This window comes from Martes martes (assembly GCF_963455335.1).
Source record: "Martes martes genome assembly, chromosome: 15".
Classification (NCBI taxonomy): domain Eukaryota; kingdom Metazoa; phylum Chordata; class Mammalia; order Carnivora; family Mustelidae; genus Martes; species Martes martes.
The window spans coordinates 39,275,641-39,291,599 of NC_137903.1; the positions used below are offsets into that span (position 1 = coordinate 39,275,641).

A 15,959-nucleotide genomic window follows, 5' to 3' on the forward strand; every position below is an offset into this window, starting at 1 on the left:
AGTAAATCTTCAAAAATGTTGTTACTAAACTTGGGGCTGAACACATTTGCTCTCTAATTTCATTTTCAAGTCTGTAGAAAAAATTAATAGTTTCTTTGCCTGAAGACAAAACTGTGTCTATGTACCTTCCTTTCTGAAACCTGGACTCAGATTCGCAGTAAAAATCAACTTTATGTTGAACTACGTTTTCACTCCAAAGCTAACGGTCATACCATGTCTCCCACGGACGCCGTGCTCGCCCGCAGAGCTCTGCCAAGGTCCTGTAAAATGGGCAGCCAGAAGTCCTTCTCAAGGAAAACAGCACTAGAGTATTGGCTTCCCGCGCACTCACCTGACTCACTGCTGTCACGCTCCCATTTCAATTTCCCCTCTGTTCCCGTGATTTCTGTCTCCACGAGGCATCTCATGCTTGTCCCCCTCGCCTCCAGCAGCTCCCTTTTCAAACCACTGCTGCTTTCTTAAGTACAGCTTCTTTCCCCTCATGCCACCTGCTCAAAAACTCCACTAACTCTGTGTCTCCCAAAGGCCCTTCTTGATCAGACCTAGCTTCTGACTTTCTCCTCAAAGGGCAAAACAGGCAAACACGGCTCATTCCTTTCCCTCCCGTTCTGCCATCTCCCGGCTCCCTGTGTCCACACTTCATTTACCTCCCTAAAGTAGCTCCAAAAGCCACCTCATCAATACCTGCCCAGCGGCCCCTCTGCGGACACCTCACTCCCCTTCCCACGGGACTTCATCTATGCCTCAGCGGGGGCCTTCTTTCAGGGAAGATGGGTGTGTCTTCTCTCCCCTCCAAGATAAGAATCCCTGGACAGGAAGGAGATCTGAGTGCATTCAGATGCACCCAGACCACGGAGGAATCCTCCAAGAAAAAAAAAAAGGAACAAGGCAGGTCTTCACCAGGGAGTGAAGACAAGGAAGAGGCTAAAGAAAACCAAAGTCCTTCCTCAAGGCAAGTTAACCCATATTGCAAAATTTTCCAGGTGTTTATAAAGATTAGCATTCAAAAACAACATTTTACAGCTTTGTAATACTAATGTCTTCACCTCATTGAATTCCCAGCATGATCTCCTAACATGGTCTCCAAAGGAAACAGCGGTAGAGAAGTTAAGAGAAGGCACCAGGCCACCCCAGGAAAAGACAGCGTTAGAGAAGTTAGAGAAGGTACCCGGTCACCACTGGAAGCGACTGGCTCTGACTCCAATTACAAGTGCTTTCCACTAAATGAAAGACCTTGAAATCTTACCAAAATACATGAGACAAAAAGTAAATGAAAGCTCTTTTCTTTCCTATTTTCTGGCCCCAAAGTGACTTTCCTCAATGATGTTGATTTGAAAAGCTGAGAAACATCCCTTACTCCAGCTGTGCCTTCCCCTCTGGGGCTATGACCCAAGGTCTTGCCAGTCTCTGTAACTGGACATTGGAGACACAGCTCCAGCAGATCAAGCCCCCGTGCCTGTGAAGACTGTGAACTTACATGTGGGGGAGAGTACGGAAGAGGTAAGGATAAAAGCAGGACGTGACCAGACCCACGGAAAGCCTGTCCCACCCACCCGACCCCCAAACCCGTTACTCACTGCATCCTGAGGAGCAGCTAACACTGTCTGTCTCAAAAGAGGACTTCAGTAAGGTAAGTTGATTGGGGAAAACTCAGTGAAAAATACTGTCCAAAAGACAACCTCTGGGATTCTTTCAAGGTCCGATCTCATAGGATTTTATGAGGGCCTTAATAAAGTGCTCCAAATGCAGCATGTCCAGAATCAAACCCGTGACCCAAGGACCAGAACCACGCTCGCCCCTCTCCTTCTCTGGCTAATGCCATTTTTGCTGGTGGCCTGGATGATGCTCAGTGGCTGGAAGGACACATCTGTAATCACCTTACAGCACCCCTGCCTCCTTCCTGGCCTGCCCATCACATGTCACCGACAGAGATCCTAAATGTGATTTTTTTTTTTTTAAAGATTTTATTTATTTATTTGACAGAGAGAGAGAGAGCACGCGCGCACACACGCATAAGCAGGGGGAGAGACAGGCAGAGGGAGAAGCAAGCTCCCCGCCAAGCAAGCAGCCCAATGCAGGACTCGATCCCAACACCCCAGGATCATGACCTGAGCGAAGGCAGACACTTAACCCACTGAGCCCCCACAGGTTCCCCCACCTAAATGGAATCCTATGCAGTGGTCTAGCTGTGGGCCCCAGGGCAGGTCGCGTACCTTCTGTAAGCCTCACGCTTCTCTCCAAGAGGAAGACACCCCCAACGCTGCAGGGTTATCATAAAGACCATCAGTGATATGCGTGCCTAGGAAGGACCAGGCATACAGCAGGCACCTAATAAACAGATCATCATTCCTGCCTCAGACGGGCTTTATGGACAAAATGCAACAACACCCTCGAGGACACAGCAGCCAGAAGTAAAAGCATCACCTCCTCGTCTCTCTGGTCCTCTTCCTCCGTGATGGTTCCATTTCAGGGTGCCACCTTTCTCAACCGTGGCATCATAGCACACCCTAACCAGGCCAGACCTGGGGTGCATGCTAACCTGCTAACCAGCCCACCACGTCCGTGCTAGAGGACACACCTGCTCACAGAACGTGCTCCTGGCCCCCTCACAGGTGGCATCTCCCCGACCCGGCAGATCCGGCGCCTTGCCACGCACAGCCCTCAGTGGGACACAGGCCCCTCCCCGCCTTCCCTGCTTTCTCTTTCAGATCTCTCTCCTCTGTCACACCTAGGCCACAACACTGCCTCTCGGTTGTTTCCCAATGGCCCCTCAGACCATCTAAAATGTTCTCCTACCACAGCTGAGGCCTACACATTCTTCAAATCATACCTCCAGCATCATCTGCTGTTCAAATCTCCCCTGGACCCCGGAGTTTTCTTCGGTACTCCCCAGGCCTTGGTGCACACCTCACTCATGGCATCCCACACACTGTATCCTAATGTGCTGATCTTGTTTGCAGTAGCCCCAGCCCTACTGAAATCCCGGAGGCAAGGGACAGGCCTCAGCCTGTTAGCATCGCTCCCCACGCCTGCACAGGGCCTAAGCTCGGAACACACTGGATGGCATCTGTGATAGGACCTCAGTATTGGTCCCTTGAAACATGCAATCTGCAGGACTGAAAAATAAATGTCACTATTAACTTAAGATATTTCTAGGAACTTTTTGAGATTTCTAAAATCCAGCTAATTCTAAAACATATCTCCAAAAGATTAAAAAATGCTGAGATAAAATTCATATAAATGCTCATACTGAAGGTATATCAGACCAAATTTCCAATAAAAGTAATTAATGGACTCTCTATATAAAAATATTTTTAAAATCTAAAGAAAAATTTAAACATGAGAATCGCATTGTGTTCTCTTCTTCAATAGCTATAAAATAAATCTAGCAAAAGCAGTCTTAGCTAATGGTAAAATATTTTAAGGTTTTCCCTCTACAAAAGTATGCTTAATCTTGGTCAAGAAGAACAAACGTCGAATATACTTACTGGCTATGCTTACAATTTTCCTTTTTTAAAAGTGAATTTTTAAAATTATTTCCTATTTTCAAATACCCTCAACCTTTCTCAAAAAAAATTGTGCAAATTTACCTCCACTAATCATCACAAGACTAACTTTACATTTTATATAATCCACAACTATTTATCTGCAAAACTGTTATAAATATACTTGACAAACAACACAGAAATAAAAAATATCAGTCTGGATAATGCCATCCGAATGTAAGCGTTTAAAAATCGAGTCTATCATTAGAGAAAGGGAAGAGATACACTGTAGCATTTGGTACAGAAGAACGAAGGCTAATTCAACTCTTTTTCAAAAATGTTAGAACATGTGATTTGTGGTTTTAAATTCCAAATATAACTAGCTGTATTTAGCACCTCCTGTACTTTCCAGTATATTAGATAATTGCACACAAAGTTAAAAACAAAATAAAGGAAAACATTCCTGCCACCCTCCCTTTTCATAAAAGAGATGGAAATATCACACACACACAGAGCACCTTATGAAGGTCAGTATGAATAGCTCCAAAGAAAGTAGTTTTTTCTTCATTTAAAAAAATGTTTGAGGGTTTAGAGAACTCAGGGACAAGGGAGAGGTGAAAGGAAGCGATTATGGGTTTTGACAAAACAGACGGGCTAGTACCTTCAGCCCCTGCTCTGGAGAGCCAAGTGCTGCCTGGGCGACTTGGGCTCTGAGCCCCCAACAGTCAGAGCGGCGCCACAGTTTTGCATGTGAAGGTGCTGAGGTTCTCAAGCAGATTCTGTCTGAACAAAGGTGCACGTGACTTTAAAAACCTAAAAATCACTCAGAAGGATAAACCAACATTCATGGATAATATTGCTATTAGCAGCTAAAAAAACCAACAAAACAAAATGAACAGAACTACAATATTGAATAATGGTTTTACAACGTGGCAAATCATTAAGCAGCAGGAAAGACTGATGTCTGCAGTCACTTCAGCTTTAGGAATGTTTGTTTCTGCTGCTTCTGATCAGAGGTTCATTGGGTATATTGTTTGCTTAGGGAGGGGACACACAAGTTAAGCTTTTCCAACGTGGTTTTGGCAGGAAGACAAAAGATGATTTCAGTAAGGAGCTGGCTGTGAGCCCAAAGCAAACAGCTGTGGAAGGGGAAGGCACGCTCAAGATGAGAGGAGACATTACTGGGTATGTCTGTTTAGGTGGATGGGATGGGCCCACTAAATAACCCCGGGGATGGGAGAGACACACGCATCCTACTGTGCAGAGCTACAGAGAAGACTCTAGCCCTCTGACTCGTGGTGCCTGCCTCCTCCTGTGCCTCCACTTCCAAGTCACTTAATGCCATCAAAGATCAGAAATCAGTTTACTACAGTAATTTATGAGAAGTCATTTTCTAAATAAACCCTCTCCCAGGCTTTGTCTTCTCTGAGGAAACCAAATCCTCTCTGCAGGGAGCCGGTTACGCTGGGCCCACCTGTTCCACCACCATCCCCCTCCCCTCAGCCTGCATGACAGGCCCAGGCTGTGACACAGAAGAGAACAAATGTCAAGATCATCTAAGAAGAACCTGTTAAATTTTTCTGCCTTACCAAATGCTCGTGGCTAGTAAGATGATGGGCTATTTCCCCACTTGCCAAACTTTCTAGAAAGCGGAAACTACAAGAGAATGTAACAGGGTTTCTCCACACTAAAACTCGTTGATTTCAAAAGATGGAGATCAGAAGGAAAAACATTAACATTTACATTCCGAAAGCAAACTGTAGGACTACACAGGATAAAAACAATCCTTTCCATTGGGTAAAAACAAACTGATGACAAAATGAAAAACAATCATTTTAACCACTCTAGTAACATTTAGTTCCTAACATCCAGGGACACTCTTCTGAAGGTTCAGAAATAAAAATGCTAGTTTGTTTCAAACATGGAGAAGCCAAACGTCAGTGTCATATATACACCCTCTACACTTTGGGCCTTTCATCATTTGGTGTGCAGCTGGCCTCCCTGTAGGATACTGAGCCACAATTCTAGTCTCTCTGCTACGGTGAGACCACGACAAGGGGACATTCTACCCCTGCAGCAGAAGGCAGACAAAAGACGGGCACGGGGGCACTCAGACAATCTACACCTGAGACATGCACACCCCAGGGCTTCTCCAGGCTCTGCACTTACAGATGAACCAGGAGCTCCTGAGGCTTCTCAAGACAGAGAAGATGTAAGAGCTATGTACCAATTCTTTACAGAAATCTTCATTTCCTCAAAAGAGCTCATATAAACCATCTACAGGCATAAAAAGGTGGTTTTGGCAAGATTCCCATATGTCTTCTCACTCTGTAATTCATATCTGAAATAGACTAAGCCACAGGCTAGATGTTTCAACCCTTCTTAGAATAAGACACGGTATAAATAAAATTTAACATATCGATAACAGGTTTTGAAACTCTATAACCTTAACAAGATATCAAAAATGAATCTGTCTCTCCTCTTAAAATATATAAATACATTTTGCTTAAGGCACATTTGTATATTCAACATCACTACTAAGCACACAACAAAAGCAAGAGAGATCACATTTACATTATTTTACATAAAACTTATTTTTAGAATATAAAATCCATCTCCCCCTAAACAGTTCACCACACACTGGCGTATTCGTTTTCAATTTTGTGAACCAAAACTAAAACACAGTTCATCTCTGATACATACACAGATTTAAATCCTGGGTTTTTAAACAGTGAATTGTTTCTGCTTCTCTTTTTTTAACCACCACGCCGTTTCAGAGAGGCAATTCATGGCTCGCACCACCTGAGGGCGCTCCTAAAATCTTTAAACAACTTTCAGAATCAAGTTCTCAGGAACGAGGATGAAGGAAATCCAGTCCTACTTGAAGTTCACAGGCTCAGCAGTGACTTAAAAAACGTGTTTCAGAAAACATGCGTTTCTTCATACATGGGCGAGATGATAAACACACATAATTTATCTCCACTGCATGTTCTCTGAGCCTCATATCACACAACAAAAGCTGAGGTTCTAGAGGAGGAAGAGTAGAACTACCTTCAAAGGAGAGTTGAAAATTGACTGACTACCCAGTATCATGAGATCATCCCTCTAGACCATGTGCTTATCATCAACAAGCCAAAGCTTACATTTCTGTAGAGAACAACAGAAATTCGGGAATTACTTCAAATACACTTTGCACACACATACACACAGCACTTGGAGAAAACAAGGAAACCCGGACACCATACCTGTTTCCTGGGAATTCAACACCTCTAAGGCGTGCATCATGGCACTTGCGAAGACATTGGCATCCTCCTTGCTGCCAAAGTTGAGGCCGTACACCTGTCGAGCATCTCGCCACTGGTGGAAGGTCTGCGTAGCCTGATTGTACTTCAACCCCTTAGGGATGGCACAATTTATCACCACCTGAAAGATACGGATGCCCCACAGAGTCAACTTGATATTCAGCAGAATCAACAGACCCTGACTGGGTGTTCTCATTCAAACCTGGTCCTGGTGGGCCTTGGCAAAAAAAAAAAAAAAAAGTTAAAAACCATTCTCTCAGTTAACACCAGTCCACAGAAATCACAGTCTGATAGAAGATAAGCTGTCTGATGTTACAAAGGTCTGCCTTAAAATAGTAAGTCAGCAGAACAAAACAAACAAACAAAAAAAAAATCGACACCCTCATTAAATACATTTTAACAAGCTCATTTAAGTATTATACATTCAGAAAGCATATGAAACATAAGCAGTGAACGCAGCCAAAATCCTGATCAAGAAAAAGGAGTATTAACAACAGAAACTTCCTTTGCAAATACTCCACCTCCCCAAAGGTACTAGCCACAGTTCCAGACTCACAGATCAGTCTTGCAGGCTTCTGCATTTATGTAAGCAGAGCTACACGGTACATACTGTCACATGTCTGCTCTCTGTCCCTCACAACTGTTTATGGGAGTCAGCTATCTGTCGCATGCAGCTCCGATTTATTCTTTTTTTTTCCTTTAAATTTTTTATTTATTTATTTATTTATTTAATAGAGAGAGACAGCACAAGCAGGGAGAGAGGAAGTCAGAGGGAGAGGGAGAGGGAGAAGCAGATTCCCTACTGAGGAGGGAGCCCGATGCGGGGCTCGATCCCAGGACCCCGGGATGATGACTCTGAGCCGAAGGCAGGCGCTTCACCAACGGAGCCACCCAGGCGCCCCATCTCTGGTTTATTCTTTATCACTCTCTGCGTTGTTCCATCTTATCAACCACGCTTATTTCCCCATCCTCCCATTCATGAACATTTGCATTACTTGCAGTTTGGGGCTATTAAATGAGTGATGTTATGAACATCCTACTAAATGTCTTCTGCTACCCACGGGCACCCCTTCTGCTGGGCGTATACCCAGGAGTGGCGCTGTCATGGCCAAAGACATGCTCGGCTTCAGCAGACAGCTCCCAGCAGCCCTGCAGATCCGTTCTATCAATCTCTACTTCCACGGCGGCGTACAACATCTTATGTGAGCACACACACAACATTACAACTGAACCGTCGGTCTTTATCTGCGCACTTCTGGTAGGTATAAATACCACACCATCCTGCTTCCAATCTGCATATCCCTGATTACTAACGAGATACAGTACTGATTCGTGTTCTTTTTTTTTTAATTTTTTTTTATTTAATTTATTTATTTGTTAGAGAAAGAGAGCAAGCGAGGCAGACAGAGTGGTAGGCAGAGGCAGAGGGAGAAGCAGGCTCCCTGCGGAGCAAGGAGCCTGATGTGGGACTCGATCCCAGGACGCTGGGATCATGACCCGAGCCGAAGGCAGCCGCTTAACCAACTGAGCCACCCAGGCGTCCCAGTACTGATTCGTGTTCTAACAGCCACATGGATTACCTTCTTCTATGAACACCTGCTTAAACTACGTCTCTTGCCGTTTTTCTACTGAGCTATCCATCTTTTCCTCTATTGATCTGAAGAGTCCTTTATACATTCTAGATGGGACCCCACCCTGGGTTATCCAGGCTGCAAACAGCTTCTTCCCCCAGGGTGCAGCTTGCCTTGTCACTCCCTGAATAGTGTCTTCTGATGAATGCCAAGTTCATAACTTTTATTCAAGTCCAAAGTAGCAACTTTTCCTTTCATGATTAATGCTTTTTCTAACTTGTTTAAAAAGTGCTTCTCAATTCCAAGACCAAGAAAATATTATCCCACATTATTTTAGGAGCTTTACTGTTTTATGTTCATAGTTACATCTCCAATCCACCTGGAAAGTTTAGCCTCTGACGTGAAATAAGGCTCAAGTTTCTTTTTCATTTCTATATGGCCATCCAATCAATCCAGTACTATCTATTAACTGTGCTGTAGGCTTACTTTTTTCATAAATCAAGCGTCCAGATGGCTATTTTTGTTCTGCTGGTCAATATGCCTAACTTTGAGCCAGCATCAGTGTCTTAATTACGTCGCTCTATCCTCAGCGTTGGCTGCCACTGGACTATGTTGTCCTCACTCTATTGTTCCTCACTGTTGCCGTGGCTAGCCTCAATTCTCTGTGTGCAGCTACAGTTTTATATGCAGACTATTAATTCTGCATGATAACACAATCTGCCTCTCTCTGCTTTTCACTGGAGGGTTCAGTCCATTTATTAGTTTCATGTAAATTACATATGAATTTGGGTCTAAACCCATCCCACCTTCTTTTAGAGTGTTGCTATTTATTATTACCCTTCTACTAGCTTGCCAGTTATACAAGCTTTCACTGCCTTAGAGAGTCTGACAAGCATCAGCACCTCACTGTTACTTTTATAAAACAGATGATCACTGGGATTTGCCCATATTTACACCTGCTGCTACTTTTTATTCCTTTTGCCCTTTCTAAGCTTCTGTTGGGACCATTTCTGATTGTTCCTGCAACACTGCAGAATTTCAGTTTCTTTCAATGCAGATCTCGTGATGAATTCTCTCCTTTTGTCTGTCAGAGAATGTCTCTAATTCACCTTCATTTTCAAAGAGGATTTTTATTACATAGGTCACTTGTTTTCTTTCAAACCCACTGCCTTCTTGGTTTTTGATGCTTCTACTGAGAAGTCAAGCTGTCTGCTGCAGCATCTTCAAGCTGTTTCGTCTCCACTGGCCGCTCGCAGGTCTCACACTGCACTTAGCTTATGATGATTTCGTATGATGGGTTTATACATGGTTTTCTCTGTATCTATCCCACTTCAGGTTTACCACATTTCTAAGCGGATGTCTATTATTAACTTCTGAAAATTCTTTTTCATTACCTCCTCAGTTTTTCTTCTGTCCTATTCTCTCCTCTCCCCTGGGCCTCCAATTACATATATATTATACTTTTTACTATGTCCACTATGTCTCTCTCTCTTTTTCTAAAGATTTTATTTATTTATTTGAGAGAGAGAGAGAGAGAGAGAGCATGAGCACACATGAGAGGGGGTAGGGTCAGAGGGAGAAGCAGACTCCTTTCCGGGCAGGGAGCCTGACGCAGGACTTGATCCCAGGACTCCAGGATCACGACCCGAGCCAAAGGCAGTCGCCTAACCAACTGAGCCACCCAGGTGTCCCCACTATGTCTCTTTTTTCTCTTAACCCCTTCACCTCTTTCACCACCACCCACCAATCCCTCCTCCCTAAGCAATGCTCCATTTATTCTCTGGATTTATGAGTCTATTTCTGTTTTGTTTGTTTTGTTTTTTAGATTCCACACATAAGTGAAAATATGCAGCATTTGTCTTTTATTTTGTTTAGTGTTATGACCTCCAGATCCATCCGTGTTGTTGCCAATGGCAAGGTTTCATATTCCTCTTATGGCTGAGTAATACTCTACTGTATACACACACCACATCTTCTTTATCCATTCGTCTATCAGCAGACACCTGGGTTGTTACTTCCACATTTTGGCTATTGTAAATACTACTGCAATAAACATCTGGGTGCATGTACCTTCTGGGGTTAGTTTTTGTTTCCCTGTTTTTTTATGCGTCCATATTTTTCCTCTCTCAGAATTTCTTAGTTTCAGTCTGAATATGTTCTTCCTCTTTCTTGGGTGGGGGGCAAAGGGAGAGAGCGAATCCTAAGCAGGTGGCACCTGCAGCACAGAAACTGATGCAGGGCTCCAGATCACAAGCTGAGCCAAGCATGCCACCCAGGTGCCCCTGAATATTTTCTTCTGACCTATATTCCCCTTACTGCTTCTCTTTAGTCAGCTGGAAAACCCACCACTGAACTGTTAACAGCGCCGAGCTTTCAATTCTGAAATTTCCATGTGGTTCTTTTGTCAAGTTTCTATTCTCTGCTGAAATTCTCACCCTCATGATACTTCCTAGAATATATCGAGCATAGTTACTCTAAAGTCAATTCTGGATTCCTGGTGGGTCTATTCTGTTACCACTTGTCTCGCCTCCTCACGCCAGACGCCGTGTGTGGACAACTATATGGAAATCATGAAGCCTACAGTGATGCTCTATTTTTCCAGGAAGAGTCACATTTGCTTCTGGCAAGCAGCTAGGATAACTAGCAATCTGAAATCAAGTCAATCCCAGAGTGAATGAAGTGATTAGAGGCTGGGTATCAGTTCCCATAAAGACCAGCCTCATTCTGAGGCAAACCTCTTCCCAGGGGATGGGGCTTCAGGGTCCCAAATCATGGCCCGGGGATTAGCAAGAAAGCCCTCCGCCATGAGCAGGCTCTAACTCCCAGTGCTTGTTCTGCTAGTCCCAGAAGTCAGCCAAACGCTCTGCTCAGTCCCCTCTTTCAAAACTGAGACGCGCCTCTAGGTAAACAGAGGCCCAAAGCTGGGCGCACTTCTCTGGTTCTCTCCTTTCAGATCATGGACCCATAATTCTTTGGTCACGTAGGCTCTCTAAATACTTTCTTCTTAGGATCATTCCATCCGATAGTGTTGGTTCTCAGAGAGAAGCTCTGTCTGTATTACCTCATCCACCAATACCCAAACTGGAAATTATTTTTAAATACAATGACTGCCTAAAGACATTATGCCAGACACAAGCTGACAAGTATTTTCTGACTCCACTTATTTGAAATACCTATAGTAAAATTCACTAAAAAAAAAAAAAAGGTAGATTGAAGGTTGCCAGGGACTAAGGGAAGGCAAACTGAGCCTGTTTCACAGGTTCGGTTTCAGCGTAGGAGGAAGATGAACGGTGCTGACGGCTGCACACCAACAGGAGTGAACATCGTGCCACCAAACTGTACACTCAGATGTGGGTACAATGGTCAATCTTCCACGCCGTATATTTTACAATTTAAAACATGATGGCCTTCTGCCATGTGATGTTTGTATGTACCAGGGCGGGGGCCACAAATCATTATCAGAAAATTGTAAGCCCCATTTTAAAAAAATTTTTTTATTACTATTTATCTGCCAGAGACAGACAGAGCAGGAACACAAGCGGGGGTGGGGGAGAGAGGGAAAGCAGGCTCCTCGCTGAGGGGCTTGATCCTAGGACCCCAGGGTCACAACCTGAGCTGATGGCTGACACTTAACAAGTGAGCCCCTGGGTACCGTATAAGCCCCATTTTAAGGTGGGTCTATCCCCTTGCTAGGCAAATAGTCTGAGAAGATGGGCAAAGAGAGCGACGTTCACTTACTCAATCGTTCAGCAACAGAATGTTACAAAAGAGGAGGAATATGTTACTTAAATCCTACTATGCACATCACTAGTTCACTTCCTACACTGGGAGAGACTGAACATGTTGATTCAATCACTTCATTCCTTTCTAACTTCCAAGGATAGACAGTAGCGTACATAATCTCAAGAAACTTAATTTTTTAGTTATTTTTTACATTTTATTAAGTAGGCTCCACGCCCACCATGGAGCCTGAACTCACAAAGCTGAGATCAAGAGTCGTAGACTCTACTGAGCCAGTCAAGTGCCCCTTAACCAAAAAAAAAGGAAGTAAAAGGGAAAGCAGATGTATTCATGTAAGACTAACTGCTTACTCGAGGTCCACTACGGAGGTCATCCTCAATACTCCCACCCAGGGAGCCTGAGTCTGGATAATGCTAATATTCCATCTTCCACGTGTTCACCCACTTCCAGCCACATCTTAGTAGAGCAAACCATGCACTGGGCATCTACCCTTCCTTGTCTTCTTGGCTCAGTATCCCATCCTGCCTATGAAGTTGCTCATGACCCTCCCTTCACATCTTCTCAACAAAATGACCATTCCTGTAGGTATGCTTCACTGTGCTGCGAATTACATGTACCTTAACTGAAACAACTCAGTCTTTACTGAAGCTTGCTTTCAAACCTAAGCACAGTGCTTAGAACATAATACCTGCTTAGTAAGTGTTAAGCAAAAAAAGGGGGGGGGAGTATTTTAATATGTATGAATGTATTATGTGTCTATTCGATTTTAAGAAGAAATGGGGGATGATTTTTTTTTTAAATGGCTCTCACTATAGAAAATTTAGGTATTACTTAACAAAGTATAAAAAGATGTTTCCATTTAAAACAGACAAATAACCATTAAAAAATGTAACAAGGTGGCAGTGCCTGGGTGGCACAGCGACTCTTGGTTTGGGCTCAGGTCGTGATCTCATGGTCCTGTATTGAGTTCTATGTCAGGTTCCACACTCACCAGGGAGTCCGTCCCTTTCTTTCTGCCCCCTGCAAAATAAATAAATGTTTAAAAAAAAAAAAAGATAACAAGATCATCTGGAATGAAAGGAAACCAATTAGGAGCACCTGGGTGGCTCAGCTGGTTAAGCATCTGACTCCTGATTTCAGCTCAGGTCATCTCAGGGTTGTGGGTTCAAACCCCCTGTCAGATTCTCTCTCTCTCTCCCCCTGGCCCTCCCACCCCTAGAAAGAAGGAAAGAAAGAAAGCCAATTCTTCATTAGATTTATTCTTAGGTACATTATCATTTTTGTTATTTAGCAGTATCTTTTCTTTATAAAATTACACAGCTGACCCCCACACAACACGGGTTTAAACTGCATGGGTCCACTTACACATGGACATTTTTTTTTTAAACAATCCAGAGCTGTAAATGTATGTTCTCTTCCTTATGATTTTCTTAATGGTATTTTCTTTTCTCCAGCTTACTTTATTGTAAGAATACAATGCATAACACATATAACATATAGAACACGTGTCCATTGACTATTTATGTTATTGGCAAGGTTTCCGGCGAACTGCAGGCTATCAGCAGTTAAGCTCTGGGGAGTGCAAGGTTACACAGGGATTTTCAACTGCATGGGAGGTGGTGAACTCAACCCCCATGTTGTTCAAGGGTCAGCTGTATTTTCAGATTGTTTATTGCTACTTACACAAAAGCGCTACTGATCTTTCTAAACTGATCTTCTATCCAGCAACCATACTTGACATTGTTATTAGTTCTCATATTTCATCTGAAGATGCTCCTGGGATTTTTTATGTAGACAACTGTATCACCGGGGAATAAGGTCGGTTCTGTTTTCTCCTTTCCAATCTGTACAGCGTAGATTCCTTCCTCTTCTTATCACTAGGTTACCTCCCCCTCTGCACTGCTAAATGCAAATGATTAAAGCTGAAATCCCCAAGTAATTCCTGAGTCTCATGGTAATCCCCTCCAACATGATACTATCGTATAAGATGCTGGATGTATGTTTACACTATGAGTCCTTATTAGCTTAAGAAAATTCATTTTTAGGGCCACCTGGGTGGCTCAGTGGGTTAAGCCTCTGCCTTAGGCTCAGGTCATGATCTCAGAGTCCTGGGATCAAGCCCCACATTGGGCTCTCTGCTCAGCAGGAGCCTGCTTCCCTCTCTCTCTCTGCCTGCCTCCCTGCCTACTTGTGATCTCTGTCAAATAAAATATTTAAAAAAAAAAAAAAGGAAAAAGAAAATTCATTTTTATGCCAAATGTGCTGGGAATTATTATGTATGGATTTCATCAAATGTTTTTTCTTAATCTTTTTTTGTAGGTTTTCTCCTGGCAAATTACATTAAAAAATTATCTAATATTGGGCGCCTGGGTGGCTCAGTGGGTTAAGCCTCTGCCTTTGGCTCAGGTCATGATCTCAGGGTCCTGGGATCGAGTCCTGCATCGGGCTCTCTGCTCAGCAGGGAGCCTGCTTCCCCCTCTCTCTGTCTGCCTGCCTCTCTGCCTACTTGTGATCTCTGTCAAATAAATAAACAAAATCTTTTAAAAAAAAATTATCTAATGTTAAACTAGCCTTACATTACCAAGATGAAGACAAACCTTATTTGGTCAAGAGGTGGTAATTTTTCCATATATATTGTTGCATTCGGTCTGCTAATATCTTATGGAAGACTTTTACATCTGTCAATGCTCATAACTGAGGCTAGCCTATAATCTTCCTCTCTCAAACTGTTCTATGTTGCAGGTATCAACATTATACTAGTCTCATACTATTGTTTAGAACAGTTTGTATAAAACAGGTAATATCTTAAAGGTTTTTAGATTTTGTTTGTGAAGCTCTGGATTCCCTCCCTCCTTGTTTTTAGATTTTGGGGGTAGCCTATTAACTACTGATATATTTTATGACAGTTGGTCTGTCTTCTATTTCTCTGCCAGCCCTGGTAAATTATGTTTTTCTACAAAATGATCCATTTCTTGGCTAAAGCTGTTCATAATATTGTAATTGATTTCCTTACTATAATAACCTTTTTCAATCCTAATACTGTTTATTTTTAATTTTTCATTTTTTATTTGATTCTGCCAATTTTTCCACTCAATGAAACAGCTTTTGTGCTGTCAATTTCCATTTCTTTTTTATTTATTTAACATCTCCTTTTATTTTTAGTATTTTCTCCTGCTTTCTTTGGGTTTGTCCATCAAAGGACAGCTTAGACGTTTTACCGGTTTCTAGATATAACACCCTGTCACTCCAAAGTCTCTTCTAAACATTTTTTATCTTCATAATGATTTCATCTTAGTGTCACAAATTACTAAGAAGTTTTTTTTTAAAATCTCCAACATTCTAAGAAACATTCCGTTTGTCAAAACCTAGAAGTGATAGTTTACTTATGAATAAAAATGTCAGTGTTTCATATGAAATTTTCCTGACATATTTCTAAATTTTTTCATTCATTCAGGCATAACTGATACATAACATTATATTTATATAACATAATAATATCCAGGTGTACAACATGATTCAATCTAACTATTTTTAAATAGTCATTTTCTTTTCTGCCAACTTTTAGATATTTTAGGGTTGTTCATCAGTACTATGAAATGATCAATTCATTCAATTTACCAAAAATGTCATATTGGTTTGACATATTGTATTAAAAATGTTGAGCCATTTCTAGCAAGTTCACTTTCTCCTCTGTAACAGCATCTTCAGGAGTGTTTGCTTTGTCTCGGGCCTGACCCATGCGGGGCCACTGTGCTGGTGGGAGAGCCCTCGGCAGCACCTGGGTGCCCGACCAGCAGCGAAGTTTCCTGGTACACAAACTGGGGACCAGAGAAGAGCAATGGGGCGGAGAGTGGGAGGGG

At 42.7% G+C, this 15,959-nt stretch overlaps 1 protein-coding gene across 3 annotated transcripts in view; it reads right to left on the minus strand.

Annotated features, from left to right (window-relative positions):
* ENAH (ENAH actin regulator) overlaps nucleotides 1–15,959 on the minus strand; it is a 130,042-nt gene that overhangs the window by 51,976 nt on the left and 62,107 nt on the right. For all 3 annotated transcript variants that reach the window (XM_080824300.1, XM_080824299.1, XM_080824298.1), the window contains exon 3: nucleotides 6,731–6,908. In XM_080824300.1, the coding sequence (XP_080680426.1) occupies nucleotides 6,731–6,908 (178 nt within the window). The remainder of the gene's footprint in view (nucleotides 1–6,730; nucleotides 6,909–15,959) is intronic.